Below are 13,947 nucleotides of genomic sequence, written 5' to 3' on the forward strand. Positions count from 1 at the left end.
CCTATTTATTTTGAGAGAGAGAGAGAGAGAGAGAGAGAGAATCTCAAGCAGGCTCCATGCTATCAACACAAAGCCTAACATGGGGCTTGAACTCAGGAAACCGTGAAATCATGACCTGAGCTCAAACCAAGAGTTGGATGCTTAACCAACTGAGCCACCCAGGCACCCCTTAGATTTTATTTTTAAGTAATCTCTACACCCAGCGCAGGGCTCAAATTTATAATCCCAAGATCAAGAGATGCATGCTCCATCGACTGAGCCAGCCAGGCACCCCGATGAGCCAATTTTCTAGATTAACTCTAATCCTTGAAAACTTTGTGAATTAAAGTTAATGTCCCATTTTAAAGACAAGGAAACAGACTGTGTGTGTGACTTGCCCAAGGCTGTACAGCTAGCATGCAGTAGAGTGGGATGCAAATGGGGGCCTGCCTGGCTCCAAAGCATTTCTTCCATCTCCCTGTGGGTTTTAGAATCCCATTACTGGAGCACTGTCAGTTTTCATAATGGTATCTTGTTATGTGGCATTAAATTATTTGGAACCACCATTGTATAGAATTCCTTTTATATTCAAAATGTGCTAGATCTCATTCCCTGCTAAGTTTAGCATTTTCCAAATACAATTACTTGATGGCTTCCACCCATAACTGTCACTTACTGTTTTTCTCAGTTGACATTCAGTGATTACTTGTCTTTAGAGCAGAATTACTGAAAGCATTATTCCAAAGGTGAAAAGTTATGTGTAGGCCAAGTATGGTGGGGGAAGGGAGAGGTACCAGATCTGGCTGATAACTGGTTCATACTACATAATCCAAAAGTAGCTTCTCAATATGAGCTCTTGCTTGCTTGCTTCCTTGCTTTCCTTGCTTCTTTCCTGCTTGCTGGGTGCTATAGTCTTCTTTGATCTTCGTAAATAAAAAAAAAGTTGAAATTGAGAAGTAGGTAAGGAGGGAATAGTTCTCTGTAAGTGATGACTTCCTATTTTTATTCAGAGACCCTCAAACCACTCATGGTTTGTAAAAGCTGGCTATAAAGGAAGCTGGCCGGTTGTCTCTCTCATGTTGAGCCCTGGAGGAGATGCCAGAAAGAATTAGTCTTCTAATAAAAGCATGAGTGACCCTCATATTAGGAAATTCTCTCCTGGGTAATTGAGAAGTGGCCTTGCTTGTACTAGGTCACAAGTGGAAGGAAGTACAAAAGTACTGACTAAAATAGCAGGCCAAATTGTACTAGCACTTTCCACATAGGGGCATTGTAAGACTGCAATTTATGTAATGTTTGATTGCTACAGAAAGATATACCCATCTTAAGCAATTTCAGCCTAATGTACTGGAAAATTGCTTAATAGATTTTTATATTCTATTAGAAACATTTCCATATTGGTGAGATGCCACTCATTTCTTTTTCTGAGCAGCAAATCTTGAGTAGCAACAGGAAGAAAGCCTCACCACAGCAGCCATTCATCTTGTAGACCTGACCTGCGTATTCATCTAGAAGAAGAAGAAATTGCTAAATGCACACTGGTACCTCCTAGGTAACCACAGGTTTTCATTTTGTGCTGAAGTATTGGCCATTTTTCTTTTATGTTCTTAGAGTATGATTCACAGACCAATTTACTCCCAAAGAAAATTGCTATTAAATTATATCTACTAAGTTTTTATATTAAAACATACTCTACCAAGGGTTAACTGTCAACTCTGAGCAGCTGTGGCACTCTGTCTCATGTGTTGGCATAATTTATTAACTGGCTCTATCTGAGCAGAACGGGAGTGCTGTGAAATGACTCTTGGGCTGCACTTCAATATCTCCAGGGTCCCAAATGTTTCACTTTCTTTGTTCTTGGCTTGCCTTCATTTGGATTACAAGCACAGCAGACACAGGAATTCTCAGCATCTTCAGAGAAATTTTTGGTTGGAGCAAAATCAACTAGAAGAAACCATTTAAGTTCAAAATCATAAGAAAACCCAAAACTAACGTTGACACTATATAAATAGGACAGGATTAACAGGAGGTCCCACAAATAGGCAATTTCTAGGCCACCATTTCCAGCGTGGCTTTTAGCTGTAACACAGTTCATATGACCTTCTAAACTCTGGGCAAAATTCCTTGGTGATATGACAGAAAAAATATCAACACATAAGGGAAAGAAAAATGATCCTATGTGAGTTTGATTAAATTTTGTTGTTTTTGATCCAGATCATGAATATTTAACGAAATGCAATAATTTTGAGTTGGGAGGCAATGCTGCTTAAGAAACAGTTTTTCACAAGCTTCTATGATTTGATTTGTAGAGCAGTTGCCAGCTCTAGAAGCATCCTCACTAAAGCATCCTCATTATCTTCAATCTGGCCAAATGACAAATTGTTAACCTGTGGGCCATCTAAACATCTGGCAACAGACAGAAATATAGATCTTTTTCTTTCCTTGCTAGCCTCAGTAGTTGTGCATGGGGCAAAAACCAAAGTACTACAGAACTTACTAGCTTTACCTGGCCTGAGACTGGAAGCAAAGCTGATTTGATTTAGATCAGCCCTGGCCTGGGGAAGGTTTCCCTACATTCAGCATGAGCCACTGCAAAAGCTGTCACAGGGTTTGGGGCCTGGTCTCCAGACAATCTAGGGACCCACTCACGTCTAGGATCCTCAGGGGATCACTGACAAGGTACTGACATGGGCAAAAGAGAACGAAATGATAAAGCTCACCATAGCCTTTATTCTGAGGGACTTACTTCAGGCAAGAATTTCCAGAAAAAGGGAAAGTCTGACTGAGAGTTAGTTCTGGCTTCATTCCATCAAATATCTGATTTCTTGCTTTCAGTTTCCTTTCCCCAGTAAGGAAAACTTAGACAAGGTTGCTATTTTACAACCTTTGCAACTCAGTTGTATATTATTTTTTTCATGATCATACAAATAAAATACCTTCATTAGAGATATGTTGAAAAAAACAGAAAAGCATAAAAATGGAAGGCATCATGACCCCACTTCCTAGAGACCCTCAGTTCATATTTTGTTTCCCTTGTTATTTTTCTATATAAGCATTTTTAAAACCTGGGATCATACAAATGCATATATTGCTTTTTTCACTTAGTATCACATCAAAACCATTTCCCAACATCATTAAAAGCCTTTGATAACCTGATTTTTAATCATTGCAAAATATTCTATTTATGATTGTACCATGATTTGTCCAATTCCCTATTGTTAGGTATTTATCCTTGCTTGCTACTTATTTTCACTGATTTCTTGATTATTTCCTTAGGATACCCTCCTAAAGGTGTAATTATTGGGTGAGAACATTTTCAAAGCCCTTGATATATATTGTCAAATTCTAGCCCCTACCACCAGGTAAGGTACCTATTACGTGGTAAGTACTCCATAAATTATTGTTGAATGAATAAATGCCTTTCAGAAAGGCATTGGACCAAGTTAGACTCCCACCAGCTGTATTTGAGAAGAGTCTTGTCTTGGTCAGTCCACATCGTGACAGGAATAATGATTGAAGCAAAATTTTGGTTTCTGTGATTCTGGCAATGAAATAATCCATTTACCTTAAAAGAAAAAGGAACTAAAAAGTTGAATCATCCTTAAATGATATCTGGTTGCCTTTTAATAGACTGCTGCTTTTAAACACGCTGAGACAAAAATGGAAATGCAGGAAGACTTCTGATTATGTTAGGATCGAATCATGAAGTTCCTTGTTTCCCTTTTCTCATGTCAGTCTGTCGTGGCTACTTGCCCAACAATCTCTATAAGCTCAAGATTTAGAGAGGGTACTCTTTAGATACTGTCTAGGCCTTTGCTGTCATGTCACATTGTGGTGGTGGTGGTGTGGTAGTGGTGTGGTGGGTGGTGGGGTTACCAAGAAACTTTATTCCCTTATCTGAAATGTAGAAATGTAGGGGAGGCAAATTTAAGAGTTAGAAACTCCACATTCTGTGAACTGTAGGGGAAGTAAGTTAACTAATATTGTTGAGCAAAATGTGCCAAACCCCATCCTGTCTTACTGCATTCCACATCCCAACCTTTCCATACAGGTATTATTATCTCCATTTTGCATGTAGATAGGGAGCTGTGGCTCAGAGAGGTTGGGTTACTTATTCAAGGTCACACAGTTGGTAAATACCAGAGCCCTGGAGATCCTGGCCATCTGATTCTATGTCTCTCTTCACTGTCTGGGGATGCAGAGCAACATAGGTGGGATTTCCGGGTGGGGGAGGTTTGGGGGGGGTGCCAGAATTGTGGTCTAGGATTCAGAAAGATTGTGGGGGCTAATTTGGAGCTGAGAAGTTGATCTCAAAGTTCTCTGGCTCTGGGTGTGAGGTTCTTGGAGCCAGTACAGTGGGACTGAAGACCCCAAGTCTATAGGATCTTGGTTGAGGGTTCTCAGGGTTGAAGGCTGCTAAAAAAACAAAATTTAGCCCAGTAAATTTGAAGAGCTAATAGGCATTATTAAGTGATTCATGAATTAAGCAGCATCTCATCTAGCAAGTAGAAAGAGGCTCTCAGGAATTATAGAAAATGGATAGTTTTGTAGGAAGGATGGTGGGGCAGGAAAGTTATTACCAAAAGAAAAGATTATTTCAGTAAGGTCACTTTTCCTTAGAGGGAAGAGCAGGGGGGGTCTTATGCAAATTACTTCATCTTCCTTTGGGGGTGGATTAGGTCTGTGTGACAGATTACGTCATTGGTGCTGGCCAGAAAATTCCTGACTGATGGGTTAAAACTACATTTCTGGGGGAGGTTGAAACTGCAGTTAGGTTGGAGGGCTAGCCCTGGGTTTGGGGACGTGGTCTAGCATAAGCGACTCCTTTAGGGGCCTCTGGTTTTCTTTTTGACAAGGCCTTGTGGCTGGGGCAAAAGGTGGGGTTGGAGTCCTGGACAGAGGCCCAGTTTTTAGGATCCCTAGTTCAAAGAGCTCGGGTCTGAGGGTCCTAGATTCCAGAGACTCCAACTTTGGGGTCCAATTCTGAGGACCCAGCTCTTAGGGTCTTGGGTCTGAAAAGCCAGGATCAAAGGTTCAGTAAAACCTGAATCTAAGGGACTTATTTTAGAAAGTTTCTGGGTCTGCAGGGCTCAGACTGAGCAGCTCATCCTGAAGGCCCCTTTTCTGGGTCCTAGGATCCTTGGACCCGGGACGCTGGGTGGGAGAGGTCCGGCTTTAAATCTCAAGTCTGGCATTCGCAGCTTCTGCGGCCCTGAAGTGAGAAGCCCAACATTGCCAGGCTTGGGTTGGCAGTCTTTGCCCTGAGGTTTCCTGGATCTCAGGGCTCAAGGCGCGGTGTCTTGGGATCTCCGGAGGTGATGGCTTAGAGGTGGAATGTCCCAGCTCTGAGGCCGGTGCTGAGGGTACTGGGCCCGCGAGCGGAAGCGAGGAGCTTGGAAAACACGGGTCGAGGGCCGAGATGTCCGTGGTAGGTTGGCGCTAGGACCCCGCGGGAGGCGGTGGCGCAAAGGGCGGCCAGTGTTGACAGCGGCGGCAGGGAAGCCGGCGCTAGGACCCCACGGGCGCGGCGGGTGGCGGCGGCGCGTGGGGCGGCGCGTGTTGACAGCGGCAGCGGCGGCGGCGGCGGCGGCGGAGCCGGGCGGGCGGCGGGAGTCGGCGCCTCTGGTTCCTGCCTCTGGTGTAGAGGCGGTGGCGGACGGGCGTCCCGGGATGGCCTTCATGGAGAAGCCGCCGGCCGGCAAGGTGCTGCTGGACGACACGGTGCCGCTGACAGCAGCCATCGAGGCGAGCCAGAGCCTGCAGTCCCACACGGTGCGCGGCCCGCCGGTCGGGCGGGCGGCGTGGGGCGGCCCCGGGCCGCGAGAGGGCTTCGGGCTGCCGGGCGCGGGCCGGGCCGGGTCCCCCGGGCGGGGACCGGGGCCAGGGGTCGGCGGCCCAGGCCAGGAGGGCAGTGGCGTGGCGGCGGTTCTGGGTCAGGGGCCCCGGGGCCCAGGTGAACTCAGGTCTGCTGGGGTCGCGGGTGGGGGATCGCAGTCCCCTGGGCCAAGCTGGAGGAGGGGCTCCGTGGTGCCTCTCCGAGTTGTAGGTGTTGGATTATCGGGCTCACCTTGGACTGGCCGAGTAAAGGGATCACTCGGGACCCTGCCTTCCACTTCTGCCCGCCGCCAGCCTTCTCCTTGGGGCCGCTGAGTTTCTTTGCCTTCAGCTGGGGATCTGAGTGGTGAGGATGAGGATGTGCCTGGCCAAATGGAAGTATGACTTTAGAGCCCACTTGTTGGGATGGCAGAATATAAGTTGCTGGGGTCTGCAGCCCCAGTTGCTGGGCAGCTGCTTGGCCTAGGCACCGGGAAATGGTGAGGGGGGCAGTCTGGGGTCCTGCTGAGGCAGGTGTATGAGTGTGCTGCTTCCCTCCTGTTACCTGCTCTTTAGTGGGCAGTGGGAGCATTCGTTTGAGTTTAAAATCCACTGGAGTAGCATAAAAGAGTAATAGGTCCTCATAGTAAACACAGGCAGAGTTCATTGCTGTTACATATATTGTCTTTTATAGGTCTTTAAAACCAGGACTGTTTTCATTTGCCTGTACCTTTTTTTTTTTTTTTTTTTTGAAAAGCACCCTGTGCATTATAATTTACAAGCAATAAACCTAGAAACCAGCAAGAAAACCGGAGCTGCCAGCCAGTGGGACGTTGTTTGGGAAATAATGAATGGGGAGAGAGAGATTCCTTAAATTGTAATGTTTTGTCAGGTCACCAAATCAGATTCCGGCTCAGAGGCTTGTTTGTTTACCATTGCAGTGTGTTTGGGGTTCATCATCTGGAGGCTAAATCCCCACAATAGCCTTCTGTTTCTCTTTTTGTTCAAGCTGTTCTGGTGACTTCAAAGAGATCTTTATTCTGTTGTATTAAAGTGGGACTTTTTGAACCTCAGTTTCCTCTTCTGACAGCCATGCTTTGTAGGGTTTGGATTGTTCAAAGTATTCATTTCCAGTTAGTGAAATGGTTATATTTTTAGAAAGTGCATTTTATTTTATTGTGCATATCTTTAATTTTGCTTTACAGACTTGTGAGAAGGCACTGTATAGGTAAGAATTTGTGCCCTCTGTAATTTATGCCTATGGGAATATAGATTAAGGGTTGAAATTTAGGGCAGGTAGTCAAGAATAAATTTTGCTGTTAAATTAGATTTTTGACTTGACTCTTGGCAAGTAAATCTTATAAACTTTCAGGGAGTAGGGTTAGTCTTTTATGTTCATTTTGTGCTGAAGGTGAAGAGATGCTTATAAATGCTCACAGATCTCTTCTTCCAGGAAGTATTCCATGAAGGCCACTGTCCCAAGCCCTGTGCCCCCCTCCACCTTAACCTAGATCAGTTTATTCTGTAATTACTTCTTTAGTTTTCCTCTCCTCCAGGTTTTGAGAGGAGGGATACTTGCTTATTTTTGGATCCCAGTCCCTGGTATCTAATAGGATTTCATATGTGTTTGTTGAATGAATAAATAAATGAATTGCAACCTTCCTTTGCCTCTTTTTTGTTTGTGTAAAATGGTAGTGGTGAAAATTGGAACAGCATGGTGTCTGAGGTGCTAAGTTAAGGGGTCAGTGCTTCACAAGGTGAAAGATATAATAGGATTCCATTTTTATTGCAGAGCTTTTCTTTAAGGAATAAAATAATTTAGAGAATGGGAGTTCCTATAATGATGACTGAACACAAAAGACAATGACTCACAGGAGACCCATAGAGGCAGATGTGGTGGAGTAAAAAAAAAAAAAGTAGCATTGTCTTGCGTAATTTTTGACTGTTCTGTGTTCTTGTCCTTTTAGCTGTAAAATTGGAGACTGAGAAATGTTGCATCAGCCCTGAACTTTATTGAGAAAATCATATGCTGATGCAGACTTTCTGGATTATTAGCTCCTTATGAGTAAGTTCCTTTAAAGCAGGAACTGTTGGAAATTATGTTGGAAAGAAGTAGTTGTTACTGGTGGCATATGGAAGAAAAGAGCATTGTTTTCTATTGGGAAAGTTGAAGGTGGCTTTCATGCTTTTTAGCTGAAGGGAGATGGTGTCCCAGAAGCCGGAGGGCTCACCTCCCTTTGAAATGCTGAATATCTGGGAAGTAGCGCCTTGGCTATAGGATAGAAACACACGGAGAGTATATGGTAGCTGGCCTCTGAGTTGGAAGAGGCAAGACCTTAATATGGTTTTGGGCAGATACTAGCTGGTCTACGACACTGGTTGGGCAAGTCAGAAAGGTAAACTTTTTGATGTTTAGTTTATTGTTCTAAAAGGGATAATAAATGCCTGTTCTGCCTGCCTTCCAAGGTTGTTAAAAAGATCAAATGAAATAGTCTTTATGAAGTATTTGTGAATTGCATTTTGTTTCTTCTTCTGTCTCTTCACTCTCTGCTGGCAAAATAATATCCAAAGGGTTAAACACACTAAAATGTTATTATTGTAAATCAGCTAATTTCAGTCCATAGTTCCTTTCATTTATCAAGGTTGTTTAACTTTGGGAAACAGAATTTATAGCAGAAAATTTTAGGTTGCGTATGATTTAAAATGTATGGACTTGGGAGGGAAATATTCTGTGGATTAGAAAATAGAGATGCCAGGATGAAAGGAACATAAGGTCACCACAGTGTTGAGAAACTGGCAGAAAGGGCACCACAGAATGGTAGATGATTCTGTTCCTGACTGTGGTTTGAATGATTTTATCTTCATTTTTATGGAGCACAATGAATTTGGCTTCAGGAAATAGACCAGGCCTCTGCTGCAAGGAAATGAAACTTCCATAAAATCAGAAAGGATTGTACTTAGGGAGGATGCTTTCAGCTTTGGAAAGATTTTCCAAACAAAAGGAATTTGAATAAAAAGTCATACAGGTGAATTGTGGGAAAGCTTGTGGGGACTAAGAGAAGACAAGGGAAATATAGAAGTTCTTGGCTATGGGAAGGGAAAACTTTTAGAATCAATAGACTGAAAAACCGCTTACCTAGCTCAAATAGAAACCAGAGGAACCTGACAGTTTTGAAGAGGGTTGTTATCAAATATGCATATCCGATTTTTGCTGGGCAATATGCTGTAGTGTGATAGTGCTTCATCTCAGTTTTCTCCTTTTATAATACTCTTCTGTGAGGTTCATCTGAATCAGGGCCCATTTCCTCTGCCTTTGGTGCATTTTGTTCTTCAGAAACAAAAGATAATTTTAGTGATATTTGAGGCATAACAACAGTTTAAAAAATCTGTGGGAAAGATAATATTACATGTTGAGATCTTTACTGAAAATGGGTCTCTCCTTGAACCTTTGACTTTTGGAAACTGTTCCTGCAGAGTTTATTTATTCAACAGTACTCATTAATGCAACAAAAATGTGCTGAGTGCCTACTGCATGCCTGGCACATGCTGGAGATCTGGTGTTCAGCTAGACAGCTCCTGCTTTCGCGGAGCTTTTGTTCTATAGTATTCTGAAGTCTTCTGTTTTCCAAGGTGTAGATGAGTCAGTCAGAGTCTTTACCTGTCGTAACACAGATGGTTTTGAAGTTCCTTTTGTGACTGGGATTAATGAGCCTCAGCTTTTTAATCAGTGACCTATTTTATAGTCTTTTAAACTCTATTCATACATCATCAGAATACCTATTCAAATGTGATGCCAAATTAGCAGACCTCATTGCCTTCTGAGCCTGACATTTTAAGGCAATCCAGTGCTCAATATCAGGATCTATCTGGGCTTCCTTTTGGAATACTATTTGGAGGTTTCTTTACAATTCCAAGTTATACTGAATACTTAAAAAAATTATCTTAAAGATATTTGCATATGTAAATGCAGACTACATGGTAGTTGACTTGCAGCACTTTTTCATATTATAATAAGTTAATAATTATTTTCTTGGAATCTAATCACTTGTTTTCTACTTGGTTATATATTTTTCCCCATTTGTTTTTGAAACCTGTGATGGATGCAGTTGCAAAAGTCTGAGTTGGAACCTTTTAGATAATGGTAATTAGTTAATTTAGAGATTGTGAGTAAACTGTTCCTATTGAAGAAGTGAATTTTTTTGCAGCGTGATTTAGGGGCTGGTGATTCTTAATCCCTATTTATCGTCTCTTTTGAGAATTATCCCACTAACAAGATTTCTTGAAGCTGGCTGTAGTTATTTGGAAGAAACATAGGATTCTGGGGCTGAAGTTTATTTTATGAGAAAAGAGCTTATATGTTTTGTTCCCTAGGGAATTATTGTAACTATCTAACCCTGTGTACACAGCTTCCATATGGATTGTGATATTAAGATTGTTCAAAATATAGGGGCTTCTGGGTGGCTCAGTCGGTTAAGTGTCCAACTTCGGCTCAGCTCATGATCCTGTGGTTTTGGGTTTGAGCCCTGCATTGGGCTCTGCTGACAGCTCAGAGCCTGGAGCCTGCTTCTGATTCTGTGTCTCCCCCTCTCTCTCTTTCTCTCTCAAAAATAAATAAAAACATTAAAAAATAGTTTAAAATATAGATTTTTTTTGTTTTCTTTTTTCTAAGTTTATTTTTACTTATTTTGAGAAAGGTACAGAGAGCCGGCGGGGGAGGGCCAGAGAGAAGGAGACAGAATTTCAAGCAGGCTCCATGCTGTCAGTGCAGAGCCCGATGCGGGGCTTGAACTCATGAAACCATGAGATCATAGTTTAAGCTGAGACCAAGAGTCAGACGCTCAACTGACTAAGCCACCTGGGTGCCCCAAAACATAGGTTGTTGATTGATGATCTAAGTAGGTTCATTTGGGCCAACTAAAACAAACCTGTTTTCTACTATGGGCAGGTAGTGGTTCCTTTTCAAGCTGCTAGATGTTTCTGAGCAGCCTCCCATGAAATGAGACTCCATTATGTTCTAGCTTTTGGCATCCTGAAAACAAGAGAGCTGGACTCAAACATTGTTCTAGAACTCAGAAGTGCTTGAGTGCATGGGAGTGTTGTAGGAGGGACAGTAATAGGTTTTTTCCATTGCTTTTCACCTAAACTGGAAGTCATCTTGTCTGACTTCTTTCATGAGTAATACGCACATGGTAAGGGAAATTAAAGCATGGATGTCTTCCGAGGAGAAGACAGGGCCCTTCGTTCCCAGCTTGAAACTATTGAATAAGAACTAAAGGACAAGTATTTTGGGATAAACACTTGGGCCTCTGGAAGGGAAGAGTTTGAGCAGATTGACCATTTAGTCTCCAGCTGATCTTGCTAACTACCAAATTTGGGGTGAGCCTGATCATTTCCCTGCTGAAGAGCCAGCAATCAAGTGTATCCTCTTCCTAAAAGAGTACAATGGAAATGCATTGTTACTGTGGTCTTCAAATAATTGAGTAGTTATTTTTTGGTGGCTAAGAAGATACTTCTATTAATGTAATGTTAGTTTGGGGAATCCACTGCAAAAGGAGTCTTCTAGAAATTTTTTTTTTCTTTTTAAGTAGACTTCACACTCAGCATGGGGCCCAACACAGAGCCTAAACTCACAATCCTGAGATCAAGACCTGAGCTGAGATTAAGAGTTGGACATTTAACCAACTGACCCACCAGGCGCCCCAATTTTTTTTAAGTTTATTTATTTATTTTTAATTTTTTTAAAACATTTTTATTATTGAGAGACAGAGAGAGACAGAGCATGAGCATGGGAGGGGCAGAGAGAGGGGGAGACACAGAATCTGAAGGAGGCTTCAGGCTCTGAGCTGTCAGCATAGAGCTTGATATGGGGCTCGAACTCACAAACCATGAGATCATGTCCTGGGCTGAAATCAGATGCTGAACTGACTGAGCCACCCAGGTACCCCTAAGTTTATTTATTTTGAGAGAGAGAGAGAGAAAGAGAGAGAGAGAGCAGGAATGGGGCAGAGAGAAGGAGAGAGAGAATCCCAAGCAGGCCCCATGCTGCAAGCGCAGAGCCCAACATGGAGCTTAAATCTTCGAACCATGAGATCATGACCTGAGCCAAAACCATGAGTCAGATGCTTAACTGAGCCACTCAGGCACCCCCACCCCCATTTATTTTTCTTAGTAACTGCTTTATAAAATTCACATATCATACAATTTACCCACTGAATATACAACTCAATATAAGTATATTCACAGAGTTGTTTATCTCCATAATTAATTTTAGAGCATTTTCATTACCCCAAAAGGAAGCCCCAAACCATTTAGCAGTCACCCTGGGAAGTCTTAAAACATTGTAGGATGCTAAACTGCGGACATATTCTTAGTACAAAGTCTTTACTTCTTTGGATAACTTCACGATGTTATCAGAGGGACACATTCTCCATAAATGCTCGTATACATGCTTAGATAACCTCCAGAACCTCACTGAAGACTGAAGCCTGCTCTTAGGCAATGAATCTTAGGGTAAGAATTTCTAAACTGCAAATTTGGAGAATTAGCACACATCTGAACAATGCACCTTGCTACCATATGTACCTTGCTTTAAGGAACCCTGGATTTAGAACAATAGTTGAATTATGACCTGTTGGTGTGAAAAAAAGTTGCTCTGCGTTTCACCTTGCCTAGTGCATTTAGTTGTAGGTGCCTAGATGACTTAGAATAGCCCAAGGGAAGGGCAAAGGGCTGTGTGCTGGAAAGCAGGTTATTTGCGCCCTGGCCAGCTCTCTGTTGATGACATCTAAACAAGGCTCCTTTCTTTGGTGTGGCTCCTCAGAAACTGGTCATTTCTCCTGAGTTCAGTTGAGGCTGGTTTAGGGTGGGAAGAGGGAATGAATAGGGTGTTGCTATGGGGCAATTCCTGGATATAAAACATCAGAACCACCTGTAGAGGTGAAAAGGGAAAGCAGCCTTCCTTTGAGCCGGCCCCTCCCCTGGGTGACAGGTGACTGGTGCACTTTAGTCCCGCAGAAGGAAATGAAGCCTGACATGGGCCTGCTCACACCAGACCTCTAGTCAGGCCAATGGTTTGGCTGGCACGACAGTACCCACTGTCCCACCAGAGCACAGGAAATGGCTGGCTGACACCTTGCCATGTTCTAGGCACCCCTGTGTCTCACCATGGAGGTCACCACATTCGCTAGTGGCTACTTCCGGAGCTCCGGCCCCCTGATGGGCCCTGTGGTTCGCACTCGGGGTGCAGTGGTGAGCAGGCCCTACTGAGGAGCTCCCAGGCTGCTGGGCATCTGTGAGGGAGGACACCCCTCTGCCCCTTCCCACTCCTTAGCTGGTAAGGGTCAGACGGGCAGCTTGTCTGCGTCTGTCCATGTCTTTTTCTTTGAGGTTTTTTTCCCTGCCCTCTAGATCCAGCCTTGCATGTCTAAGTATTATTATTTTGATTCTATTTCAAATAAGCACATTCCCTAGCATATAGATAGTAAGCGTTCAATAAATATTTGTTGAATAATTTGTTGTTATGATTGCGGTTATCTGAGCTGCAGCTTCCATCCTCTGAAATTCCCATTCAGCGTTATTGGTCCCCAGTGTGCCAGCATTTTACATACCTGTTATTTCTTACTACTTTGTTTTCTTTTCATAACCTTCCCCTCCCACACAAAAAAGTGTAAAGGCAGGAGCAAAGAGACAATACCTTAATGACCTTGGACAGACTGCTTAATCTCCGCAGCCTGTTTCTTTGTAAAGTGGGGATGGTATGAGTATGTCAGTGCTGCTGTGAGGATTAACTGAGCTCACACATGGAACTTTCTTTTTTTTTTTTTTTTTTTTACAAATAGTTTATTGTCAAATTAGTTTCCACATAACACCCAGTGCTCATCCCCACAAGTGCCCTCCTCCATGCCCATCCCCCCCTCCCCCCCACATCCATCAGTCCTCAGTTTTTGTCAGCATTCAAGAGTCTCTCATGGTTTGCCTCTCTCCCTTTCCCCCACCATTTCCCCCCTTCTTCTCCCGATTGGTCCTCTGTTAAGTTCCTCCTAGTCCTCCTATACGTGCACACATATGATATTTGTCCTTCTCTGCCTGACTTATTTCGCTCAGCATAACACCCTCAAGGTCCATCCATGTAGCTACACATGGCCAGATTTCATT

General features: G+C 43.2%; 1 protein-coding gene across 8 annotated transcripts in view; it reads left to right on the forward strand.

Annotated features, from left to right (window-relative positions):
• Nucleotides 1-5,569: 5,569 nt before the first annotated feature.
• Nucleotides 5,570-13,947, forward strand: part of PXK (PX domain containing serine/threonine kinase like) — a 79,318-nt gene continuing 70,940 nt past the window's right edge. For all 8 annotated transcript variants that reach the window (XM_039242401.1, XM_039242402.1, XM_039242407.1 and 5 more), the window contains exon 1: nt 5,570-5,751. In XM_039242401.1, the coding sequence (XP_039098332.1) occupies nt 5,650-5,751 (102 nt within the window). In that variant the 5' untranslated portion in view covers nt 5,570-5,649. The remainder of the gene's footprint in view (nt 5,752-13,947) is intronic.

The sequence above is a fragment of the Hyaena hyaena genome, unplaced genomic scaffold (assembly GCF_003009895.1).
Source record: "Hyaena hyaena isolate Hyena2069 unplaced genomic scaffold, ASM300989v1 scaffold_212, whole genome shotgun sequence".
NCBI classification, from domain to species: Eukaryota; Metazoa; Chordata; class Mammalia; order Carnivora; family Hyaenidae; genus Hyaena; species Hyaena hyaena.